The sequence below is a fragment of the Podarcis melisellensis genome (genome assembly GCF_964234715.1).
Source record: "Podarcis melisellensis genome assembly, chromosome: 1".
Taxonomy (NCBI): domain Eukaryota; kingdom Metazoa; phylum Chordata; class Lepidosauria; order Squamata; family Lacertidae; genus Podarcis; species Podarcis melisellensis.
In genome coordinates this window covers 118,716,586-118,742,612 of record NC_138528.1, presented here as the reverse complement: position 1 = coordinate 118,742,612, position 26,027 = coordinate 118,716,586, and the positions used below count along the sequence as shown (strand labels likewise).

Below are 26,027 nucleotides of genomic sequence, written 5' to 3'. Positions count from 1 at the left end.
TATTTCAGACACGTATGTACCATATGTGTTTGCCTTGTACATTTATGAACATATGAATTCCTATAACAGGGTGTACATGCAATATGGGAGGGGGAGGACCAAAGAAGAATCATATAACAGCCTCATTTAGCTTCTTTTCCCCTCTTAAATAATATTCCTAAGGAAAAGATAACAGCTGTGCAAATTCAGACTAACTGCAAAGCCACCATACATTGCGAGTGCAACACTTACCTCCAACCATCCTGGTAAGGATGTTGGACATTTCACAGGCTTGTGTGTGTGTGTGTGTGTGTGTGTGCTCATAACAATTTAATAATTATGTTAATAATTATCATTTATACCCTGCCCGTATGATGGGGTTTCCCCAGCCAATCTGGGCGGCTTCCAGCACATATAAAAGCATAATGAAACTTGAAACATGCTTGAAGTGTATGGCGTATATGCAGCCTAAAGGGGAAAAAAGATTTTAATAAGGACAGATAGAATCATCAAATCATAGGGTTGAGCAATCAATCCCCTGCAATGCATGTGAATGTAATATAAGAGTCTGCTGGTTCAAGGCTCATCTAGTCCAATGTTTACTGTTGGGCAAAGATTTGGTGAGTGAAAGGGACAGGACAAGGCTTGCATTGAGACCAGGAATATCTCTGAATTATTTTAGAAAGCAGCATATACCACTGCACACTACAGACTCATGATTAAGAACAGAACCATTCTGATTCATGGGCTCCTGACTGCTGCTTGATGGATTCTTTTGTTCCAAAAGATGCTCGGTCACCTCATAGGCTTTTGTTTTTTTTAATGTCATGGCTGTGGGAGTAAGGTGAAACAGAGGGCAGAGGAAGGCCTAGTTCCTATTTTGTAGGAAAGGGAAGTTTTCTTTCAGGTCCGGCGGCTGCCCCAACCCATTAAAATGTCACATGAGGATGCAGGATGCAAACTTTCCAGTTCCCCAGAATTCTTCAACCCGATAATTCCCCCCTCCCCCGGTCCATGATTTTGTTTGCCATAGTCTGATTAAGAGCCCTCAAGAAGTCAAAGGTTTGCCCATTACGGTGTGCATTTTTGGCTGCCCCAAAACTGTACCCCATTTTTGGATTAAAAAATAAAATAAAATTATGGCCAATGTTATTATGCAGTTAGGACCATCTACTATAAAATTTGCATGATTGTTTGGAAAAGCCCTCATTATAGAAAGCAAGCGTGGGGAAAATGTTTCCCCCCTTTTTAATTCCCTGTTTGATTCCCTACCAAAAGAAAAAAGCGCCATGCATGCAAATTACAGCACAGAAAACAAAGAATAACCCTAACTCCCGCAGGCCCCATGCCCTCCAAAATGGAGGGTTCAAAAAGCGACCCGGAAATCGAGGGGCGCTCGCTGCTCTACCCTTTCGCTCGTCTGCAGCGACGTGGTTGTTGCAGGCGCCCGCCTCTCCCGCCAATTCGATTGGTTTACCCTCGCTCACGTGGTCCCGCCAACCGCGCGCGAGAGAGGGGGGACAGCCATCCCAAGCGTCATTTCGCCAGTTTAACCCTTTCGGGGGCTCCTTTGCACGCCCTTGAAAGGGGAAGAGGCAGTTTGTTGCCCGTTCGTAGACACATACAGTACCCGATTGGCGGGTAGCGAATGGAAGGTAACTCTCGTCCTGGGGGAAAGGGGAGGTTATTTTAGATTAAGGGAAGGGGTGGGGGCCTTCTCTGCAGGGCCCTTGTTTAATTTGGGGGGTTACCTGTCATGGATGCTTCAAAATAAAAAATAATCCTTCCAGTAGCACCTTAGAGACCAACTAAGTTTGTTATTGGTATGAGCTTTCGTGTGCATGCACACTTCTTCAGATTGAGTTTCCTGCATTGCAAGAGGGTTGGACTAGAATCTAGATGACCCGCGGGATCCCACCCAGCTCTGCAGTTCTATGATTTTTGTGGACGGAGCCGCCAAAACCAAATGCAGAAAGAAAGGGGCGAGGTTATGGCAATGATGCAGTGCCTAAATCAAAATTATTTAAAGTTGCTTCTCTGTGCATGCATACTTGGGAGCAACGATTCTAAGATGTGCATAGAAAGACAAAAAGGAAAACGCATATCCCAGTGTGGTTTGCAATGTACCTTGTACGAATGCTGATGTTATTTGCTTAGGGTGCGCCAACCACAAAACAGAAAGTCACAAAACGTGAAATATCTAAAAGGAGATAGGAGAAACAGGTTTCCGAATTTGCCTCTCTGTGCCAGGTGCTAGCACTGGGCCTTGTTTCTTGTCCAGTTCCCTAGCACCTCTGATTTAACAGACAGATAACCATCAGGTGAAGACACTGGGAAGAGCATGCAAGGCTGTGCAATGGTTTGGCATAAGACACTTTTCTGCGTGACTTTGTGTATATCATTAAGTCACGGGTACAATTTGCGACCTCAGGGATATCGTTTGCGATTTGAGTGCTGGTAAACTGGATGCTTTCTCCAGCAGAAGCAGTGTTAGAAACTGAGATATGAAAACTAGGAACTAAATGGCACCTTAAACCTGGATTGTGGGCGCCACAACGGAATGTACAGGCACGCTTTTTTAATAACAAGGATACAAAACTGAAAAGGAATGAACTGCAGCTAAAATATTATGTTCATTTTTCACATGGTCTAGTCGTTCCCCTGCCCACCCCACTAATATTCTTTAAAGGGTCTCTTCTCCAGGCTTCAGAGAGTAGCTGGAAGTGGGGAGGCAGAAAAAGGTCCTCCTTTCCTTCCACTCTACGGTTTTAATCTGAAACCTTAGGCGCAATACTGCGCCCAGAGCTCCGAAACTGCTTGCACTAATGAAATTCCCCATTGCAAAATGTGCCTAGAACAATGGGAGTTTCAAACATTGAGCAGAAGCCTTGCAGCTCAGTGGTGGGTACACAGTTTCTACAGGAAAACATCCTCAGGATTGCTTAATAATAATAAATAAAAATGTTTATGGCAAATATTTTTAAACCGCTGTTCATCTACACACACCCGGGCAGAAGACAAAAGGCATGGAATAAAAGAGTCATGCTGAAAAAAGTCATCAGGAAATAACAGAGGCATATGAAAACAAACAGAAGAAACTAAATAATAAACAGGTTTTGAACTTTCAAATGCTTGGTCAAATAAGCTTTTAACCCAGCTTTGGGATGATGGTAATGTTGGCACCAGTCATTCTCCATTCCACAAATGGAACACCATGACATTGTTGCTGCATGATGAATTTCCCCTGACATCAGGGCAAAGAAAAGAGCCTCCCCTTGAGACATGGGCAGGTGGTTTAGGAAGAGGCACTCCTTTAGGTATTTGGGTTCTAAGACTTTTATGGCTTTAAAGATCAGCACCAGCCCCTTGAATTAGGTTGGGAAGCAAAGGATATTTCAGAATTGGCGTAATATGATTCCATCTAGCAGTAGGCAGTTAAACATTCTGGTATTCTGCCTCTGATGAAACTTCTAAACATTCTTCAAGGGCAGCCCAAATTTTAATAGCAATTTCTAGGGAATAGTACTAAATGTATGCTGATATTTTTTATTTGGCTTATTTATGACAGATTACAAATATGTAACCTGAGTTTCATATAACTCTGCATCAAACCTTCCAGGGATGCTACCTACAAACTTCCAGAGTCTTTTAAGTCACAACACCATTTTGTCAAACCTACAGCCAAATTTACATTCGAAGTTATAAACAAGATTATGCATTAAAACAGACTTATAGCAAGATCCTATGCATGTTGATCAGGAAGTAAGCTAGAATTGCAGGAGGGAGAACTACTTCTTATTTTCAAATCCTCAAATAGACAATCATAAATCTTGTGAACTACCTTGAGATCTTTGGATGGAAGGCGGTATATAAATCTAACAAATAAATTAATAATCAATTTGCAAAATATGACTTGGAACAATGACTGATTATGGTTACTCTAGTTGAAGGAAGGTAAGGACAGGTGACCTCACCTAGGCCCAAAGTCACCCCCCACCAAAGCAGGCTCAAAGCTTCTCAGAGCTTTTCAAAATCATTTTTCTCAGCAGCTAAAAGGCATTAGCTAAGCATCAGAAACATTCTGCTTGCTGTAACTAAAAAGATTGTAACAAAGGTAGGGAACACAGTCCATTGTTTCTCAGGCCTTTCTGATGCCTTCTGGCCTTGCTAAAGAACCACATTGCAACCTACTTTCTGTCTGGGAACCATGCCAGAACAAGAGATTGAAACATATCTGAACACTCTGAAACCCCTTTCCTGGGAAGGGTGCCAAGAGTCCCAATAGTCCCAAGACAGCTTTCTGTTCATGCTCAGAGGACTCCTGAGGGAGGAGAAAGGAGGAGGAAACTGGAAAGGGGTATATATGCTTGTGCACATGACTGTGAATTTCGTGCATGCTTTTTGTGACTTATCACACTTGCTCCTTCTACCAGTTCATGGATGGTAGAAATAAAAGCCTTTTCTCCGAAACTATTCCTTGAGTGTCTGTTGACTCCCACTTCCCTTTCCCAGGCGCAATATTTTCCCCACCCGATGGCAAAGCCTCATAAGGCTACATTTTCTTGGTGCGTTTGGCCGGGAAAAAAGATTCCCTGAGGATAAGGGATGTGGGTTCAAGGCGTCCCTGTGGTGAACAGCTCGGTTCGTGTCAGCAGTTCCAGTGCACATCCTGCCAAGTTCGTGGGAGGAATTGCCACCCGTTCCTGAGTGGACACACTGCAAGGACCGGAGAAAAAGCAACGGCCGTAAGAAGGTACCTCGAGGACAAAGGTAAGGCTCCACAGGGTTAGGTGGGAGCAAAGAGAGTTTGATCAGCTCCGCCAGCAGGGTAGAAGAAGTGCCACTGGTTTTGGTGTCGACCTTTCCCAGGCGCAATATTTTTCCCACCCGAGGGCAAAACCTCATAAGGCTACATAGTCTTTCTTTTCATATTGACATCTCATCTGTATTTCAAAATAACTTCTTGGGAGCCATACTGTTTACTTTGCATGAGCTATGTTTGGCAACATATTCAACAAGGAGAATAAACCGTGTTCCGCAAGATTTTAATTTCTTATCTTGACTAACCAGAAGAGATAATATTACATTCCTTTTGTCGCTCCGTAACACTGAACAATAAAGACGCAGCACAGAAGGAAATGAATGTAAAAAAATTAACAAACGGTATCAGAGTACTTCTAAGTATTTCCCCCTTGTTTGGCCTTTATGTTCTGCTGCCACTGCAATCCAAATGATGGCTGTGTATTTGCTTTTGTATTGTTAAACCTTACATCTGCCCTGTGGGTGTTAGATTAGGCCCTTCTAGGAGCGGGATAGGCAGACCAGTCTTGTGATATCTAAAGCTTTTGAGGTCCTCCAGTTGCTTCAGAAATACAGGCATAACCTTGCAAGTCGAACGCCTTGCGAGTCGAACGTTTTGGCTCCCTAACGTCGCAAACCCGGAAGTTCGGATTCCAAAGAATCCGAACGTCCGACATGGGTTCCGCGGCTTCCTATTGGCTGCAGGAGCTTCCTGCCAATCAGAAGCTGCGCCTTGGTTTCCAGACATTTTGGAAGTCGAACGGATTTCCAGACGGATTCCGTTCGACTTCCAAGGTACGACTGTAGTGCCTTTGCCATGTGGCTCTAAGGATCCTGCTCAAACCCCAGGAACTTGTGATCTGGACCAGGACCAGGACCAGGACCAAGGGCAACATCCAACAGAGTAGTTCTGTTAGCACAAGGACTAATGCCTATGAAGTGGAACTTCCTCTCCCTGTGCATTCTGTATACCGTATTTTTCGTCCTATAGGGCGCACAGGCCCATAGGACGCACCTCGGGTTTTTTTTTGGGGGGGGAAATTAATAAATAAAAAATTTCCTCCCCCAGCCGCGGCTGGCACCCAAGCCTTGCACACGCCTGCCCGTCGGTGCGCACCAATGCCTCTCACTCTCCAGGCTTCAGCGAAAGCCTGCATTCGCCCCATAGGATGCACACACATTTCCCCTTCATTTTTGGAGGGGGAAAAGTGCGCCCTATGGGGCGAAAAATACGGTATATATTCTGTGGGTCTCTTTAAACCTCTTAGAGCCAATTAAAGGGGCACATGAGAAAAGGAGAGGAGAGGGAGGGAGAAGAGGAAGTTCTGTTGTGCAAATGGAAACCCTTGCACTAACAGAACGACCTCATTGGATACCTCTCCAAGTTCACAAGTCCTTTCACATGAAAAATCCATTCCTGGCTTTCCTTCAGGATTCCTGTTTGAACAATCTAATTTGGCAGGGAGTGGAAGAGGAGGGAGCTTTTTAGCTGCTGCTGTTGTTAAGACAATTGAGAGCCAAAAGCTCTTGCCAATCGCCTGCAAATCACTCAAGAGACCTACCAGAAGTCTCTGCAGAAATTGCCTCTGGTAGCTCTGAGCTCTCCTGCATAAGCCTTTCTTAAATGAATGGGAGCTCTGCCAGAGCACAGTGCTATTTGTTGAGATGCTCTATAGCTCTGGGGACCCTCTCTCTGAGTGCCTTTCCGACTCTCCAAATCAGCCAAGAGTAAGGTTCATGATGCACTGCTGAAGGTTTAGAAGCTTTTCATTATTATTTGAGAAGCGATGAAGGAAAATCCCTATAATAAAGGATTAACGCTGATGCTCACGTTTCATTCACCTGTGTTCCCTTCTGTAACCTGCCAACAGAGTTTTGTCCAATTATTTAATCCTTCTGTTGTTGTCCGCAACAGATTTCTCAGTGTTTGAAAGCTTTCAAAAGCACATCTCTCTTTCTTAGTTTTGGCATACAAAGCCATCCATAACGCTTAGCTTTCTTAAATCTTGAGGATTCTTTGGAAACAACACACTGGCATATTCTTTATTCATAAAATGAAGGTGGCTGAAGACTCAAATATCCAGTTTCACTATTCTCCCACTTTTGGGGCAATTGATACTGACTTCCAACTACACCTGAATACACTGGTCACATGAATCCTGAAGAAATGCACAGAATTCACCACTGTCTAGCTTTTGCCACACACTTCTTGTTTGCAGCATTCCAAGAATCAAACTGTTTTCAGTTCTCTGTGTATCATCCACACTCATACAGCTACTTTATCTTGCATAAACAGCAGTTACCCGTAACTGATGCCTGCCATGGGCAGAGAAGGTTGTTGTGAAAATGAGCCCTATGCTTAAAAAAGGTAAAGATAAAGGACCCCTGACAGTTAAGTCCAGTTGCGGACGACTCTGGGATTGCGGCGCTCATCTCGCTTTACAGGCTGAGGGAGCCAGCGTTTGTCTGCAGACAGTTTTTCCAGGTCATGTGGCCAGCATGACTAAGCTGCTTCTGGCACAACGGAACACCAAAACAAGAGCAGCGCATGGAAACCCCATTTACCTTCCCGCCAGAGTGGTACCTATTTATCTACTTGCATTTTTTTTGGCGTGCTTTCGAACTGCTAGGTGGGCAGGAACTGGGACCAGGCAACGGGAGCTCACCCTGTCATGGGGATTCAAACCACTGACCTTCTGATCGGCAAGTCCAAAAGGCCCAGGGTTTAGACCACAGCGCCACCCACGTCCCACACTCACACAGGTACTTTATGTTTCATAAACACCTGTTATCCGTAACTGACGCCTGCCGTGGGCAGAGAAGGTTCTTGTGAAAATGAGCCCGATGCTTAACTACAGTAAAAGACCCAGCAGAAAAACACCCCCAGCAGAAACCTCCCCTTCTGTCTGTTAGCCGCTAGCATTGTACTACACGATAGCACAAGGAATTCAGGGTCTCGTGCCTGTTCATGTGCTTTTCCCTTTGCACAAGCCAACAAACCAACCCAGAATCTTGGCTTGTTGAAACATTAGTCAATGGCTTTGGAACAAGCCTTGGTATTAAGACAGCTTCAAACCATTGTTTGAGATCCTGACTTGTTTCTGAAATAATTAGCCACAGTTCAGACAAAACAGGAAACTATAGGTAATCGAAGACTTCATTGTTTGCTGGCAGATATTTGCTGGCTTGCAGAAAGAGTGAAGGGGCAAAGAGCTGCAGCCAATCCCAAAACATGTAGCATTACCCAAAGGCCTACTTTTTATCTTGGCTTATTATTATTATTATTATTATTATTAAACCAAAACATTGTTTCTATTTATTCCAGATTTATTCAAACTGTGTGTCTTTGGAAACTGGGAAATGTGACGCCTCAATTGATAAAGAAAGTACACTCTTTCAACACAATGTTTTTGACACAGGTAAAATCATCCCCCATACACTCACCCCCTCTCTCTCTCTCTCTCTCTGTGTGTATATATATTTATATATCTGATTGATCACTTTCTTTGTTTCCAGATGTCTAGCCCATTACATTACCTCAGAATATGTTTTGTTTTCTTCTGTCAGTGTTTGACCTTCAGCATGACTGTCATTCTAGACAGTATTGGTGTTTTCCAAATAGTTCGATGACATTTATTCATAGTTCACTAGCTTCAGGCTGCCCTTAATCCAGCATACGTCAACAAATTATACAGATAGCCAAGACATTAAAAAAACCTGTTAAAATTATGCAGCTATAAAGTTTGCAAAACCGCAAGAGAATGGATATGTTTACTTTGTGCTGCTTATGAAAGGCCTGTGACAGATTTCTCAAAATCAATTAATGTTCTAGGACAAGGGTGCCCAAACTTTTTTCAAAGAGGGCCAGATTTGATGAAGTGAACGTGCGTGAGGGCCGACCAAAGTTGTTGAGCTTTTCTTAGGCTCTTAGGATTTAACCCCAAAGTTGTTGAGCTTTTGAGCTTTTTTAAGGATTTTACCCCAAGACATATACTGCCACGGGGGACAGATTAAATCGACCGGCAGGCCAGATTAGGTCCCTAAAACAGACTTTGGACATGCCTGTGCTAGGAGGAAGGAGGATTGCTTTTGTGGTGTAGTGGTTAAGAGTGGTAGACTCGTAATCTGGGGAACTGGGTTCGCTTCCCCGCTCCTCCACATGCAGCTGCTGGGTGACCTTGGGCCAGTCACACTTCTCTGAAGTCTCTCAGCCCCACTCACTTCACAGAGTGTTTGTTGTGGGGGAGGAAGGGAAAGGAGATTGTTAGCTGCTTTGAGACTCCTTTAGGTAGTGATAAAATGGGATATCAAATCCAAACTCCTCTTCTTCTTCTTCTTTTGCCCCGGTAGAAAAATAGTGCACTGCTGAGTGCAAGGAAACCGATATTCCAGAAACATTAAGGAAAGATGCCTGAATCTTTCCCAACAAATGAATTTGTTGGATTGTGTGAATCCACTGGGTTTTTTAAATACCCCAACATGTATTGCAGTTTAAATTTGTTTTAAATAATCATCTAGCTCTTATTTGGGACCCCAGCTTTGATAAAGAGAATTATAAGGCTTACCAATTTCTCCCCCCCCCCAAAGGTTTTCAAATCCATATTTGGGGGGGGGGGATATTAGGTCAACATCTTTATTAATGTGAATTTTTTATTCTTTTCTTGTCGGCCAACATGGCCGCCTTTGTTTTTGAATAAATAGATAAACCTTGGCTAAAGTATTGTCATGTTGCTTGATGCTTAGAGAACAGAATTTGTTCAAGCCTATATGCATTAAATAACATGTGTGGGTGTATATCACATACACGTATACAAACAATATACTGCTCAAAAATTCCCAGGGTATACGTCCCCTGCTCCAGCTGTTGCCACACCATACAGTGTTTTCCCCCCTGGGGTTTTCTCAAGGGTGTGCTGTACCATTTTTTCCTAGAAGGAAAGCACTGACAGCGTGTATGAAACAACCCTGAGCCTGGCTTATCACAACGTCTTCAAAGGGCTCACGGTTGCTTTTCCCCAAACAAACAACAAGCAGTAATCTAAGAACAAACCTTGATTTCCACTCACGTTTGGTTTGGGGAAAACAGTCCACAACAGCCCAGGTTTGAACAGCACAACAGGCCGGATCCTGGCTTGTTTCATCAGTGGTATGGGAACAGCAGCAACAGCAGAGGAGCACCGTGGGAATTTTTCAACAGTGTGTTCCAGGATGTTGAGTGTTCACATTGAACCATAGCTTGTAGTCCATAGGGAACAAAATGTAGGATCTCAGTTCTGGTGATTTGGGGTTAAATGTCAGCTCAGCCAAGACGTCCCACTGAGAACGGGAAAAAACCCAATTAGTTTCACTTGGAAAATCATCTAAAAAGTCAACTGAGGCACTCCCTTCCCTCATAAGTTATGCCGGAACTAATCACCTGTAGGGTGGGAATAGAGAGCCTGGGCACGGTAGTGACTACAAGATGTTAAATTCTAAATTTTGTTATTGTACAGTTTCTTTGTAGGTATGCCTGTCTACAGAAATCTTTCGCAGTGAGCGGTTTTAGAGGAGCAATTTCAAAACCTCCTGAACCTTGCTGGATCGATTGTTTAAGAAGAGTCTCTGTTTGCCGTGGCAAACGCTTTTCTACCAAAATAGTTCTGGGTATTGAAACCAGCTGCGATGATACAGCCGCAGCTGTGGTGGATGAAGCTGGCAACATTTTAGGAGAAGCCCTGCATTCTCAAAGCGCGGTTCATCTGAAGTAAGTAATTCTTACGTTGGTGAAAACATAGTTTTAGGTACTTGGTTGTTTAGTCGTTTAGTTGTGTCCGACTCTTCGTGACCCCATGGACCAGAACATGCCAGGCACTCCTGTCTTCCACTGCCTCCCGCAGTTTGGTCTAACTCATGCTGGTAGCTTTGAGAACACTGTCCAACCATCTCGTCCTCTGTCGTCCCCTTCACCTTGTGCCCTCCATCTTTCCCAACATCAGGGTCTTTTCCAGGGAGTCTTCTCTTCTCATGAGGTGGCCAAAATATTGGAGCCTCAGCTTCAGGACCTGTCCTTCCAGTGAGCACACAGGGCTGATTTCCTTCAGAATGGAGAGGTTTGATCTTCTTGCTGTCCATGGGACTTTCAAGAGTCTCCTCCAGCACCATAATTCAAAAGCATCCATTCTTCGGTGATCAGCCTTCTTTATGGTCCAGCTCTCACTTCCATACACTACGTACGTTGAATATCATGTTGTTATTTTGTCATCACGTGTCACGCCACAGTATCTGTAAGTGCATCTAGATCGCTGCCACAGTATTAACAATCCAAGATCAGTGGTGTCAAAAAAACTCCTTAAAGTCTGGGGAAAAACCCAGAAAGGTAGATGTCAGGGAACTGCCATCGGAGCCAAGAGGAGAGGTAAGGCTCCCCAATGATGCGGGAGAGGGAACTAGCAAGGAGAGAGGGAGAGCTTCCACTGGGGAAGGAAATCAAGGTGACAACAGGAAGAAAGGGGAGGCTGAGAGTACTTCGGATGGAAGGCTTCGAGACTCTTCCAGTGAGATCAGCGGGGAGAGCACAGGACCTCCGCTTGGCACGCCTACACTGCGCAGAAAGCTTCCGCGCAGAGAAGCTAGGAGGAGACTGGGAGTCAAGGAATTTCTATGTTGGGAAACATTTAGGAAACGCCCACTGACGGATCCTGCCAGTGGCTGAGACAGTCGAGTTTTAAGGGCTGTCAACCAGGGAAAGGTTTAGCCATACAACCAACGTGGAGCAGTTGGTGGGTTACGCACAAGCAACCCCAATTCCCATTACAGTAGATCTCTTTGATTTCTTAAAAACACACACACACACACACACAATTGATCTCTCGTGTTGCTACTACAGCTGTGTTGGAAGCCTGACCTGCAGGTTGCCAAAAAAAAGAAAGAAGTGCTGACTAGCCAGAACATCAACTTCTGCGTTTGAGTTTTTGAGCTAGGCCAAACAGATTTAATGTAAGCATCATGTACTTAAAAAAAAAAAAATTATTAGTATTTTCCACACAACAACATGAAAAATATCGAAAAATAACAATACACAACACAAAAACCAACATTTGAAAACTAAAGAAAGCAACAACAAAAAACAACAACAAAATCCATATCTTACAAGTTAATACTATAAACACTAAAACAACAACTACAAGACATTGACTAGCACCAATCCCAAAGCACCTCCTTTATCTCCCATTGTGTCTTCCTGTTTTCCTTATCACCTCTATCCTAACATCTAGATATAAATCGCTCGCTCTTATCCTTTCACGTAAGCATCATGTACATGTTTGTTTCTCATCAGAACAGGTGGAATTATTCCTTCGGTGGCACAACAGCTGCACCAAGAAAACATTGCAAGGGTAGTGCAAGAAGCACTTGCCATCAGCAGAGTTAGCGCAGATGGACTCTCAGCCATTGCAACAACCGTGAAGCCAGGACTTGCTTTGAGCCTCGGAGTTGGCTTGGCCTATAGTCTGGAACTGGTGGAGAAATGCAAGAAGCCTTTCATTCCCATCCATCATATGGAGGCGCACGCTCTTACCGTTAGGTTGACCAATCGTGTGGACTTCCCGTTCCTGGTACTTTTGCTCTCGGGGGGTCACTGCATACTAGCAGTAGCACAAGGAGTTTCAGATTTCCTTCTCCTTGGACAGACATTGGACATTGCACCTGGGGACATGTTGGATAAGGTAATCCTTTTAATTAGTGTTTATTTATTAAAACATTTGTATGCTGCTATATCTTAAATATATCAAATATATCAAAGCAGTTTACAGCAATAAAGACACAAAGCAATACAATACAATAAAGCTATAAAGTTAAAAACAGACATCAATTAACCATTGTGGAAGGATGTATAGTGGTACCTTTGTACTCCAACGGCTTGGCTCCCAAACAAATCGGCTTCTGAACACTGTAAACCCAGAAATGTTCCAGTTTGTGAATGTTTTTTGGAAGCCAAACATCCGACGCGGCTTCCATGGCTTCTGCTTGAGTGCAGGAAGCTCCTGCAGTCAATCGGAAGCCACACCTTGGAGCCAGTGTGGTGTAGTGGTTAAGAGCAGTGGACTCGTAATCTGGGGAACTGGGTTCGCTTCCCCGCTCCTCCACATGCAGCTGCTGGGTGACCTTGGGCCAGTCACACTTCTCTGAAGTCTCTCATCCCCACTCACCTCACAGAGTGTTTGTTGTGGGGGAGGAAGGGAAAGGAGATTTTTAGCCGCTTTGAGACTCCTTCGGGTAGTGATAAAGCGGGATATCAAATCCAAACTCTTCTTCTTCTTCAAACAGTTTCAGGAGTTGAATGGACTACAGGAACAGATTGAGTGTGATTGATTATTCTTAATCGCCTGCATAGGCCTGGTGGAATAGATAAGTTTCCAGCAGGCGTTTAAAAGTTGGCACAGAAGGCCCCTGCTGAATCTCTGTTGGCAGAATAGCCCACAGGGCAGGGCCAGTGAGGAAAGCCCTGTGCAATTGTCCCACTTACTTGGTGATCATTTAGCTAATTGGGATAAAACCATAACGATGTGGCTGCCATGCGGCTGGCTCAGTGTCAAGCCTCAGCACATAACAACAAGGATTTGAGGTGTGACTTGGGTCCTTCAGAATCATAAAGCTACTCCTTGTGCTCATTTGCCTTTTCCAGCGACTTTTAAAATATATGTGTACATTTCTTTAATTTCTGCTTCCATTTGGATTGTTTAGGTAGCCAGAAGGCTTTCTTTACAAAAGCACCCAGAGTGCTCTGGCCTGAGCGGTGGAAAAGCGATAGAACGTTTGGCTCAGCAGGGAAATAGACGGCGTTATGAATTCAAAGTCCCCATGGAGCAACATCACAACTGCAACTTTTCCTTTGCTGGACTTCAGTCCCAGGTCACTAGAGCGATCGCAGAAAAAGAAAAGGAGGAAGGTATTTACCAAAATACGACGAATACAAATTGCGCCTGAGAGCTTCACATAGGCTTGGGAAACCTATTTGATTGTAATTTCTGCAGGACGTCAGGAAGGACAACTCCTGTGCTGCATACCAGACCTTGCTGCAGCAGTCCAGCACACGGTAACTGCTCATATTGTCGCTCGAACACACCGAGCCATTCATTTCTGTAGAAGGAAGGGTATCTTGCCACAGAGGAAGGCAACTTTGGTAAGTGTCAAAACAAAATTTAAAAATTCCTTCCGGTAGCACCTTAGAGACCAACTAAGTTTGTTATTGGAATGAGCTTTTGTGCGCATGCACACTTCTTCAGTGTGTGTGTGTGTGTGTGTTGTCAGGAAAACAAACCAGGGAACTGCGTCTTTCCCTCCGAAGCACCCCTTGGGATGATTCATCACTCTTCTGTCCTGAGTTGCTACTGCGACATATATCCGAAGATATCTGCACACACAAATGCAGAGTTCAAAGCAGAAACTGGACTGGAGGTGTAGAATACTCAGCTAATTTATTATGTAGAAGATCAAGTGTTGCAGAACAAAGAAATCAAGGCTTCTCTCTCCTTCTCGTCCGAGAGAGAACAGAAAATGCGGAAGCATAACATAACGGAAGAGTGTAACCGAACTTCCGTTCTCATGACTCTAACAGTGTGGAATGTCAACACAGACATGTGATGAAAACAATCACACATCAGCAGTGGGGAGGAATGAAATCCCAACGTGTGTGTTGCACAGTTAACTTATCCTAAGCTCCAACAGTGTGGCCAGCAGCTTAGTTGTATTAATCGCTTGCACCTTTAGGTCCAGGAAGTGGTGACCTGATCAACAGAGAGACACAAATTAGTAACAGATATTATTAACTAACACGAAGGAAATAAAATAAAAACTGAATCTGAGAGCACACGACTTTGCATGTACTTGGGGAAAGTCAACATGTCATGGGGGGCTATGGCTTTGCCACACCCATTGTATGTAAAAACAAAAAAAATTCCTTCCAGTTGCACCTTAAACACCAACTAAGTTAGTTCTTGGTATGAGCTTTCGTGTGCATGCACACTTCTTCAGATACAACTGGAACCATTGTATGTAATACCTAATGGTGCCTACTCAAATATCTTTATATGAATTTCAAAATGGCAGAGGGGGAGAGGGCATGTTTCTGCCCTGTGCAGGGATTACTGCCAGCAAGGTGAGCCAGATTGCTATAAGCATAATCCTGCCGCCCTACTTCCTCAGACTTCCCATAAACATGACTTTTGAACACTGGTTTCAGGTGGCTTCGGGGGGTGTTGCAAGTAACCAGTATATCCGGAAAGCTCTGCAGGTTTTAACAGATGCCACCGATTTCGCCCTGGTATGTCCGCCTCCCAGACTGTGCACTGACAACGGTGTTATGATTGCATGGTAAGCAAATAGGTGTTTTTTTCTTCTGTTTGGAATTCTGTTCTGAATTATAATGCAACATAGTTAATTGGAAAACACTTCGTTGGTATATCTAAACACAGTTTCTGTGTAGTTGTATATAGCCCCATGGGAGTTAGTTGCCAATAAATGTATACGTTTTGTATATGTGATGGCGTTGTATATTTGGGGTACATACCTTTCTTACAGGACGCGGGTGGCGCCATGGTCTAAACCACAGAGCCTAGGGCTTGCTGATCAGAAGGTCGGCAGTTTGAATCCCCGCAACGGGGTGAGCTCTCGCTGCTCGGTCCCTGCTCCTGTCAACCTAGCAGTTTGAAAACACGTCAAAGTGCAAGTAGATAAATAGGTACTGCTCTGGTGGGAAGGTAAATGGGGTTTCCGTGCACTGCTCTGGTTCGCCAGAAGCGGCTTAGTCATGCTGGCCACATGACACTGTCTGTGGACAAACATCGGCTCCCTTGGCCAGTAAAGCGAGATGAGCGCCGCAATCCCAGAGTTGTCCGCAACCCCAGAGTTGTACCTTTCTTACATGGAAGTTCATTAAGTGTGAACCACCCTGGTAGCATTGTCCTTCGGAGAGAAAATTGCCTGTTATTGTTGGGTGAAGGAGGAGGAGGAGGAGGAGGAGGAGAAGAAGAAGAAGAAGAAGAAGAAGAAGAAGAAGAAGAAGAAGAAGAAGAAGAAGAAGAAGAAGAAGAAAGAGCATGGCCAAACCACGTTTTCTCCAGTCAAGGGCCCTTCTTAGGCTAGCAGAATTTTTCTCTGTCTGAAATCTCTTTGCTGAGCTTACATCAACAATACTGCATTTAGTTCACTGTAATGGGCGGGGAAATGAACTAGTTTATGGAAAACACTTTACACAATTATTCTCTCTTTAGGAATGGCATTGAAAGGCTTTGTGCAGGACTGGGTGTTTTATATAGCACAGAAGGCATAAGATACGAACCAAAGTAAGTAGTATTTATTGTATTTCCCCCTCAGTTTTATATACTGTGTTCTGTTATCTCTGTAGCACTCCAGAAAAACAGAGGCAATAACTGTTGAGTGTTTTAAAATCTTACGAGACCTAGAGAGAGTGGAGCGGCAGAAGTCCCAAGCAATTGTTTTCTGTTCCTCTCCTTTGTTCCTTATATCCAGGATTATACCTCTGTATTCCTCCTTGCTGTATAGCAACCCAAATCAGTTCAGTAGTATTTAACCTTGCAAAATATAACATATTGGGTGTGTGGGTGTGGGTGGGAGTAGGTGTGGGAAATGCACAATAGGAAAATGTTGCACAATTGTTGGGAATAAAATTGGACATATTGACAGAGAAAACACCAATCTCTGACCATTTCAGGTTTTTAATGTTACCCAGGTGTTCTTCTCAAAATTTAGGAATATGATTTCCTGTCCGTTGGAAATCACTGTAGTGAACAAAAATTGATGGCAAATTCCAGGTGGCCCACACTGATTGACATGTTGGAGGTTGAATGGATACATAGAGCTTTTTGAATTCTGTTATTTGTCCTTGGATAAGGTGTTATAGGACCTCAGAATCCATCAGGGGTTTCTTAGAGACAGAAAGAATGTCTTTGAATTTTAATTACAGTGCTCAGATATTTCAACAGGTTTGTTCACCGCTGTGCTTTTTTATGGACGATTTCCATATCAGTGTTGACCCTGTTCATATTATAGACAGCACATAATTCCACTCACTGGATTTGGGGGTACACCCTACTGCTGATATTATATAGTGGGCGGTCCTTAAATTGTTTAAATTAATATATAAAAAAGAAAGAATAAGTGGCATTTCGTTCAGCAATACTAGTCGCGTGCTGTTGTTTTCTTTCGCTGTAGCTTGGCATCTTTTTTTCTTTAGGCTCAGCTGCAATCCCAAATCTAAACATAGTCTGAGTTACACTTTCCTAAGGACAAATTCATCTTGGCTTTTCATCAGAATTTGAGCTATGTGCTGTTGTCAATGCCCTCTTCCGGGCTCTCAGCCATGTATCTAATTTTTTCACTCACAAATGGCTGTGTCCGAGTCCCTGTGACTTTGTCTACAGCTTTTGGCTTGGACAACAAGTTTCTTCCTCTTCCAACTGTACTTTCGGAGCCTCTATATTTCTGGGGAGGGCAGTTCTTCCCAAAAAGCAACAGAAGTAGCCACCCTTCTCACTGAATTTCTTCCGAGATAGAAATTTGGGGGAGTGGGGAAAAGAAAAGACATGTAAATACGTTCCTTTAGCTATAGTGTCAACTTACCATTTCTCACGTGGCTGCTGCCCTGAAGGAAATAAACAAAGTGCTCCGCTTATGGATGTTCTCTGTCCTATTTATATGGTCTTTCAGGACTTAGTAAATCTCTCTGGTGTAGTTGCTCCTCTCCTTGGAGTTGAGGAGAGAAAGAGGGAAGAATGAACTACTGATATTTGTCTTGGGAACAAAAGAAGGGTGAGGGCAAATAATATTTTTATCCTTGTGGAAAATGTATAATTCTTTTCCTGAAGAAAGTATACTGAACTCAAAAATCCTATGAAGAGACGTCACTGTTATGAGAGGAATTGTCCGAAGATATGATGGGATAATGAGCTGCTTGTGCGTAAAAGCTTGATCCCTCTGGTGTTTGGCTGGTCAACCAAACCGAGGCACTAACGGAGCCTCCCAAGGCGTGACTCCGTTAGTCGCTGGTAGAATCTGACAGTGGGCGTCTACGAAATTTACGCCAACATAAAAGTTGTTTCACGGACATGCGCCTTCGTGACTCTCTGCGTGACAGCTTCCGGCGAAGGGTGGGAGTTGCCAACGGGGGTCTTGTTACCTCTGCACTATTCTCACTAGAAGTATCCCAGAGCCCTCCCTCCTCCGACTCCCCTTCTGCCGGAGCTTCTGCTCTCCCCCTGCTGGTTCCCTCCTCCGCTGCAGAATCTCTCCGAGTCTGCTGGAGCCTCTGCACCATCTCTCTTTCCGATGGCAGTTCCCTGACATCCACCTCCCCCTCAGGGCCCCCTTCACCCCCCGCTTCCTCTCCCACTGGCGGTGAGGGCGGAAAGCCCCTAAAGGAACTCTCCTCGTCGTCCGAGGATTCAAACACTTCTAACCATGGCGTACCGTCTCTCTCCCCGTCTTCCTCTTCTTCGTCGGAGTCGGCTTCCTCACCCACCCCTGACTCTGGGAATCCTCCAAACTCTCCTTCCTCATCGATGGTCCCAAAGTGTTCCCTTCTAAATCGTGCCACGGGTTGCGGTTTTTTTGGGAAACGCCGATGAAATGTTTCTATTAAAACCTCGTCATTGACTACCTCAGCGGGTACCCAAGTGTTTTCCGACTCTACTTCCCCCTCCCATTCTACCAGATATTCCACCTGATCCCCCTTCCACCTGGAATCAATGATTCCTGCCACGTTCATGTCGCGTTCTCTCTCTTCTATCACGGGCGTTCGGGAGACCTCTCTCTCACGCTCCCCCCCCCATTCACGTCCCTCTCGGTACGGCGACAGTAATGACCTGTGAAATACTGGGTGCAATTTCATGTGACTGGGCAGTCTGAGTTTGAATGCTACTGGGTTCACCTGCTGTATGACCTCAAAGGGTCCCAATCTTTTGGGTTTCAGTTTCTTACAACCCCCCTTGAAAGGTAGTCCCTGGGTGGATAGCCACACCCGGTCTCCCACCCTTATAGTTTCACCTTCCCTCCTATTTTTGTCTGCTTGCTTTTTATATTCTTCCTTGGCTCTCTCTAAGTTAAGTTGTAGCTGACGGTGGATGGCTTCCATCTCTTCAACAAAATGTTCCGCCGCCGGCACACTCCACCTCTCCCCTCCTTCTCCTGGAAATGCCCTGGGATGACACCCATAATTTGCCAGAAAGGGACTCAGCCCTGTGGACACGTTCTCAGCGTTGTTGTAGGCAAATTCTGCCAGAGGTAACTTATCTACCCAATCATTTTCTCGGTCCTTTACATAACACCTCAGGTATTGTTGTAAAATCCCGTTTGCCCTTTCCGCTTGCCCATTTGTTTCCGGGTGCCGGGCAGTGGAGAAATTGATTTCCACGTGCAGTAAGCTCATAAGTTTCCTCCAGAACCTGGAAGTAAACTGTTTCCCTCTGTCGCTGACCACCCTCAAGGGGGCGCCATGCAACCGGAAAATATGCTCTACGAACAACTTGGCGGTTTCCTCCGCTGTGACCGCATGTGAACAGGCTATAAAATGACACATCTTAGTTAATAGATCTACCACTACCATGACCGCCGTTTTGCCCTTGGATTTTGGCAGGTCCGTCATAAAATCTATGGAGACTGCCTCCCATGGCCTTTCTGGTGTGGGTAAGGGTTGTAAGAGCCCCGCTGGCGCCACCCTCTCCCCTTTCGCTCGCTGGCACCTGTCGCAACCCCTGACATATTCCCGTACATCCTCCCTCACCTTGGGCCACCAAAACTCCCTGGTAACCAACCACATGGTTTTGTGCTGTCCAAAATGCCCCGCTGTGGGGCTATCATGCAACTGCTTGAGTACTCTGCCCCTCAGTTCCCCATCGGGTATGTACAGTGCCCCTTTGTAATACAACACCCCACTCTTTTCTTCAAACCCCCCTGTGTTCTCCTCTGTCCTCCTGAGTTCTCTGAGTTTCTCTTGGGCGTATTCGTCGTTCTCCGTACCCTCTAACAGTTCTTTCTGCCCCACCAAAGCCGCCCCACACACCCAGCGGTCTTCAGGGATTACGTGCCTTGCTTCCGGCGCGCCCTCCCCCTCTAAGTACTCAGGCTTTCTGGAAAGAGCGTCCGCCCTTACGTTCTCGGACCCTGGCACGTAACGAATCTCAAAATTGAATTTGGAGAACTCCTGGGCCCATCTCACTTGTCTCTGGTTCAGCACTCGGGCTGTTCTCCAGTACTCCAGATTTTTGTGGTCAGTCCGGACTTGAACTTTGTGCTGCGCCCCAATCAGCAAGTGCCGCCATCTCCGGAATGCTTCATGAATGGCGAGCAGTTCTCGGTCGTATACTGTGTAGTTCCTCTCGGATTTGTTCAACTTCCGCGAGAAGAATGCACACGGTGTCCATTCAGACGCATCTTTCCCCGGCTGGAGAAGCACGGCCCCTACCGCTCGGTCTGACGCGTCAGTCTCCACTCGCATTGGTTGCCGTAGATCCACGTGCAAAAGTTGCTCCTCCGACGCAAACGCTGCCTTTAAGCGTTCGAATGCCCCTTGCGCTTCTTCCGTCCAAGCAAATTTTTTCTTGCTGCTAAGACAATCCGTGATGGGCGCTGTTAAATGGGCAAAGTTCTTGATGAACTTCCTATAGAAGTTTCCGAAGCCCAGGAACCTTTGCACGTCCTTCTTGGTCTTTGGTGTTTTCCATTCCAGTACCGCTTGAACCTTGCTGGGATCCATAGCCAACCCCTTGTCAGACAACCGGTACCCCAGGAATTCCACCTCCCTGCTATGAAACTGGCATTTCTCCAGTTTCACCCACAGCCGATTTTCTCGCAGTTTGCTCAGTACTTCTCTAACATCTCGCACATGCTGCTCCTCATTCTCTGAGTACACCAGGACGTCATCTAAGAACGCCACGCAGTTCTTGTAAAGCAATGGCCCCAGGACGTGATTCATGAATGATTGAAAGCAGGCGGAGCCCCCTTGTAATCCAAAAGGCATAACTAGGTACTCAAACGCCCCCAAGGGGGTGAACATAGTGGTCTTCCACTCATCCCCCTTCCTCACACGTATCAAGTTATATGCCCCCCTAAGGTCCAGCTTGGTAAAAATCTTCCCTTTTCTCACCCGTGTCAGAATGTCATCAATTCTGGGCATAGGGAAAGTCACTGGTTCTGACACAGCATTTAGGGCCCTGAAATCACACACAAGCCTGGGTTTGCCCGTGTTTTTTTTGTCCACAAAGAACACTGGGCTGCCCCCCACCGCTCGTGACTCTCTGATGAAGCCTCGCTTGAGGTTCTTGTCAATGAACTCCCTTAACTCCTGCATCTCACGGTCTGACATGGCATACAGCTTGCCCACTGGCAATTGTGCTCCTCGGAGTAAGATGATTTGACAGTCAAAGGGTCTGTGCGGGGGCAGTTTATCTGCTTCCTTTTCACTGAAGACGTCAATCAAATCAGCGTATTGTGGTGGCACCTTCCCCTTGTCAGTCACTTCCATCCCTGCTAGAGCGGCTCTGGCCCCTGCCTGACCCTCTCCCTCCTTGCAGTGTTCTAGGCAATGTGCTGAACCAAAGGAAACCACCCTCTGATGCCAGCCTACTAGCGGATCGTGTAGTGCCAGCCAGCTCATTCCCAGAATGATGGGAGCTCCTCCCAAGGTGGCTACATTAAACGCTATCAGTTCTGTGTGTCTTGCCACCCTCATAATCATTGGTACAGTCTGTTGGCTCACTTCTCCCCCCAACAGTTCTCTCCCATCAATCGTGGTTACTTGCAAAGGCTTACTTAATGGGAGAGTTTGTATCTGGTGTTCAGCAGCAAACTCCTTACTCATGAAATTACAGGAGCTGCCTGAATCCAATAGCGCTTTTATCTTTAGTGGGTGTCCGTTTGACAGTTCCAGCAACACCTCTATCACAAGCGCTGGTCTTGGAGGTTCCGGCGTGGGCACATTCACTACTCCCTGGCCTGGCTGCTGTGCCCTGCTGTTGGCAACCAGGCGTTGGCTTTTACTTGCTCCTCTATTTCTCCTTCCTCCTTTCCCCCAACAGTTCCCGCCATGCCCTGCCATTCCTTCCTTTGCGGACAAACTCTGGCAAAGTGCCCTGGCTGTTGGCAGAGATAACATCTCTTGGCACTCTTTCCCTCCTTCTTCCGCCCTTCACTGGTGTTTGAAACTGCGCGCGCGCGCGCTGTTCCCAGTTCCATCGGCTCTGCGGGCGGGAAAGACTGCTCCGGAATCTCTGGAATGCGGAAGTCCTTCCAACGTTCCCCCTTTCCTTCCCGCTTTTCCAAAGCTCTTGCTTCTTGGCGCGCTCCTATGGACAGTGCAGATTTAGTCAGCTGATCCATAGACTCCGCCCTGGGCGCCCGGGAAAGTTCATCTTTCACGGTCGGAGAGAGCCCTTCTTCAAACAACATTTGAATAGGTTCACTTGCTAGATCCCACCCCAGTCTATGAATAAGCATAGTGAACTCAGTCCAGTACTCACGTACAGATCGGCTCCCCTGTTTGCACCCCATCAACTGCCTCCGCACCACCCCCTGCTCAATCTCGCTGGAAAACATCAAGTCCATGGCGCGAAAAAACTTCCTCGTGTCCTTTAAGATATCATTATTGGCTGCCATCAGGGGTCGAACCCAGTCCCTCGCCCCTCCCTCTAGATGGCTAATTAGGTACGCCACTCTAGAGTTCTCATCGGTGAAGTCATCAAACAGTAGATTGAGAGCATATTGCATCTCCGTTCTAAAGGCTTGATAGTTCCTGGGATCCCCCCCAAATCTCTGCACCAATCCAGGCACCTTTCTGGCAAGTGGGGCGGTTTTCCCCTTATCCGCATCTTGAGCCCTCCTCTCCTCAAGCCTCGCCGTTTGCAGCGCGAGCTGGACCTCCATCGCCCTGTACCTTTCCTCCAGGCTTGGACCTGCTCCAGCTCCAGCTCCTGTGGTTCCGGCTGGTTCGCTCATGATGCCCTCTGCTTGCACAAGCTGCTTTCAAAGACTGTCAGATTGCTATGATGGGATAATGAGCTGCTTGTGCGTAAAAGCTTGATCCCTCTGGTGTTTGGCTGGTCAACCAAACCGAGGCACTAACGGAGCCTCCCAAGGCGTGACTCCGTTAGTCGCTGGTAGAATCTGACAGTGGGCGTCTACAAAATTTACGCCAACATAAAAGTTGTTTCACGGACATGCGCCTTCGTGACTCTCTGCGTGACAGCTTCCGGCGAAGGGTGGGAGTTGCCAACGGGGGTCTTGTTACCTCTGCACTATTCTCACTAGAAGTATCCCAGAGCCCTCCCTCCTCCGACTCCCCTTCTGCCGGAGCTTCTGCTCTCCCCCTGCTGGTTCCCTCCTCCGCTGCAGAATCTCTCCGAGTCTGCTGGAGCCTCTGCACCATCTCTCTTTCCGATGGCAGTTCCCTGACAGAAGACTTATGAGGAAACTTAAAATTTATTAGCAGATGTTTAAATTCTAGATGAGATACGAAAGGTCAAATCTGTTTATACGGATCAAGAAAACCCAAATACTTCTGCTTGGTGTTAGTCTGCACAATGTAGTAATGCTAAACTATAGCTGCATTGTTTTGCATAGTAAAACAGTCTTCATTATGGGAATTAAGATTAATTAAGATAATGAACTCTATACTCAGTATCTCCTTTATATCATTCTTAAAGGAGATACTGAGTATAGAATTCATTATTAGCTACAGGAGCCAAATATGTATGCGGTTTATAATGCTGGCTAATTACAGTATTTTGTATGATACTGAATTTATAATGGGATGCCTAGGCTTGTGTCTTAAATGTGTTTTTTATTTATTTATTTTTATTAGAGCTTTGCTTGGGACGGATATCTCAGAAGAAGTCCAAAAAGCTTCCATCAAAATGCCAGCACCAAACCGGATGTGAAAAGTGAATTCTGCCACCATCCATTTCAATGGGAGCTCCATGTCATTTGCCCCGGCCTCTGTATGACAATGTGCCATTGCTGAGATTTTTCATTACTACACTGGGGATATCAAAATAAAAAATAAACCAAGAACAGCATAGGCATTCTTATAAGGTGTAAATGAAGAAGATATTTCTAAGCGTTCTATCCTGTTCTGTAAATTTCAACATCGACTCTTGTCAACAGTTAAACAAGGCTTTTGGTTTCCAAAAGGACTAGTGGAAAAAAGAAGTAAAAGCAGAAGGGTTTCTGCATGACAGATGATTCCATTTCCTTTCCCAAGTGGTTGCATACTTGAATACAGTTGCTCTTCTTGATTGTGGACTTCTTGATTGTGAGGCTACCTACACCAAAGTGAATTGGAATAAATCCCCTTCTGAACTTGTTTATAATTTACTCTCTTTGTTAATACAGTGGTACCGCGGGTTACATACGCTTCAGGTTACAGATTCCGCTAACCCAGAAATATTACCTCAGGTTAAGAACTTTGCTTCAGGATGAGAACAGAAATCGTGCGGCAGCAGCGGGAGGCCCCATTAGCCAAAGTGGTTCTTCAGGTTAAGAACAGTTTCAGGTTAAGAACAGACCTCCAGAACGAATTAAGTTCTTAACCCAAGGTACTACTGTATAGTTTATCTTTAGCATGCTGTCACCATCCTTTGCTTAAGATCATGGCCCAGTGAAGTAAGTCCTTTGGTTTAGACCCTTTGTAACTCAGTAACCACACTAAGCACCTGGGAGATAAGAATCAAATTTGGTACGTTTGTTTAGTACCTTCCAAATGGGAATACCAGTTCAAAGCCTGCACCTGTTTGCAAGTGGGGGAGAAATGTTACACCTGCCTTGAAGGTTATTGATATTAAAGCTGATATATTGCAACCAGGAATACAGCCCCTTTCAAATGGACCAAGAAAGATGAGGGAATCACTGTAATAGGATACATCCTTATGAAACCGAGCTACCTCACTGTAGTTTAATAAGCACATTTACAGCGTAATTCTCTATTTTAAGCTAAAACATCTGCTTAAACCAGTTTTCAAGGTGAAGGGGGTAAAACATACCGCCGTTTACCTCTGGCCTCCGTCACTGTGTTCCGTTACGCCAGAAGTGGTTTAGTCATGCTGGCCACATGACCCGGAAAGCTTTCTGCGGACGAACGCCAGCTCCCTCAGCCTGAAAGCGGAGTTGAGCGCCGGACCCCATAGTCGATTTCGACTGGACTTAACCATCCAGGGGTCTTTTACCTTTTTACCTTACCTTAAAACATACCATGGACAGATACTTTCTATGAAGAAGCCTTGAATTATTAGAGTAGATGTCCCAGCATCCCTTCTACTACGCCCATATAGAAAAGACATAAAATTAATTTTAATGTGATCGCTTGAAATGTGAGAGTTAACACAGAGGCAAGACTGGAAGCATCATCATACGAAAGACACAGCTCACGTTTGTCACCTGTACCTTTGGTGTACATACAAGTATGAGCTATACTTCTATTGAGCTATACTTGGGAAAACCAAGATTCTTCAAAGCACCGTCAAGACATTCATTCCAATTCCAAGCAGATTGTCAAAGCCCAAGATGGCTTTGTGGGCTGTTAGGAATTGGAATGAATGTCTTGACGGTGCTTTGAAGGATCTTGGTTTTCCCAGAACGTTGTGGGGTAAACCAGAATTGCACAGCATAGAATCTTGCATTGTCTGCAAAGATCTAATTTTGCATTCTTCAACCGAGTTTTCTTGGGGTGAAAATGGGTTTGATTTGCGATGAATGATCCCCCGCCTTTTTAGCCATGCCTGGAAGGCTTCAGACAGCCCAGCTCCCAAAACTGGGATTTTTCTAACATGAAATGCAGCCTCTTGAACACCGTGCTATAGTAGTTAAATTGGGCAAAGGCTGGAATTATCATGTGGTGTGCAATCCAGCCATCATTTAGCTCTTTTAAGTCTAATGGTTAAGGATGTGCTGATGGTCTCCCACTGAAGTCAATTATGCTAGTTTAGAAAGTGCTTGGCTGCGGCTGAATGGTGCTACACACTTACTATTTCTGTTGCCTTCCAGCTTGAAGAAGGTGCATATATAAGCAGGGGGAAGTCTTTGTCTCGGGGGTGAGCTCCCCACACCTCTTGGAACCCTGGAAAAACAACTGGAAGGAAATGGGGCTGATCCAGTATGCTTACCTATCTTAACGTGCCAACTTCCCCATATTCCAAACACTTGATGAGTGTGTTTTGGCACCAACAGTAAGGTCCACCAGGTCTTTCTTCCAAGGTCTTTCTCCC

The 26,027-nt window shown here is 45.3% G+C and overlaps 1 protein-coding gene across 2 annotated transcripts; it reads left to right on the top strand.

Moving 5' to 3' along the window:
* Positions 1-1,502: 1,502 nt before the first annotated feature.
* On the top strand, positions 1,503-24,137 carry OSGEPL1 (O-sialoglycoprotein endopeptidase like 1). Of its 2 annotated transcripts, none has more exons than XM_081888267.1 (9): positions 1,503-1,634; positions 8,105-8,198; positions 10,272-10,522; positions 12,095-12,482; positions 13,501-13,705; positions 13,791-13,939; positions 14,999-15,129; positions 16,029-16,100; positions 23,630-24,137. In XM_081888267.1, the coding sequence occupies exons 2-9, from the start codon at positions 8,184-8,186 to the stop codon at positions 23,703-23,705; spliced, it is 1,287 nt and encodes a 428-aa protein (XP_081744393.1). In that variant the 5' UTR covers positions 1,503-1,634; positions 8,105-8,183; the 3' UTR covers positions 23,706-24,137. The 2 variants fall into 2 exon arrangements, with proteins under 2 accessions (XP_081744393.1, XP_081744392.1); XM_081888266.1 differs by lacking the exon at positions 1,503-1,634 and adding an exon at positions 1,945-1,966.
* Positions 24,138-26,027: the final 1,890 nt, after the last annotated feature.

What these genes read in the sequence shown, in the direction of transcription:
- OSGEPL1 (XM_081888267.1), top strand. An exon ending in CAAAGCGCGGTTCATCTGAA is followed by an intron (nt 10,523 to 12,094) that starts GTAAGTAATTCT and finishes GTTTCTCATCAG; the next exon opens with AACAGGTGGAATTATTCCTT. An exon ending in GGCATAAGATACGAACCAAA is followed by an intron (nt 16,101 to 23,629) that starts GTAAGTAGTATT and finishes TATTTTTATTAG; the next exon opens with AGCTTTGCTTGGGACGGATA.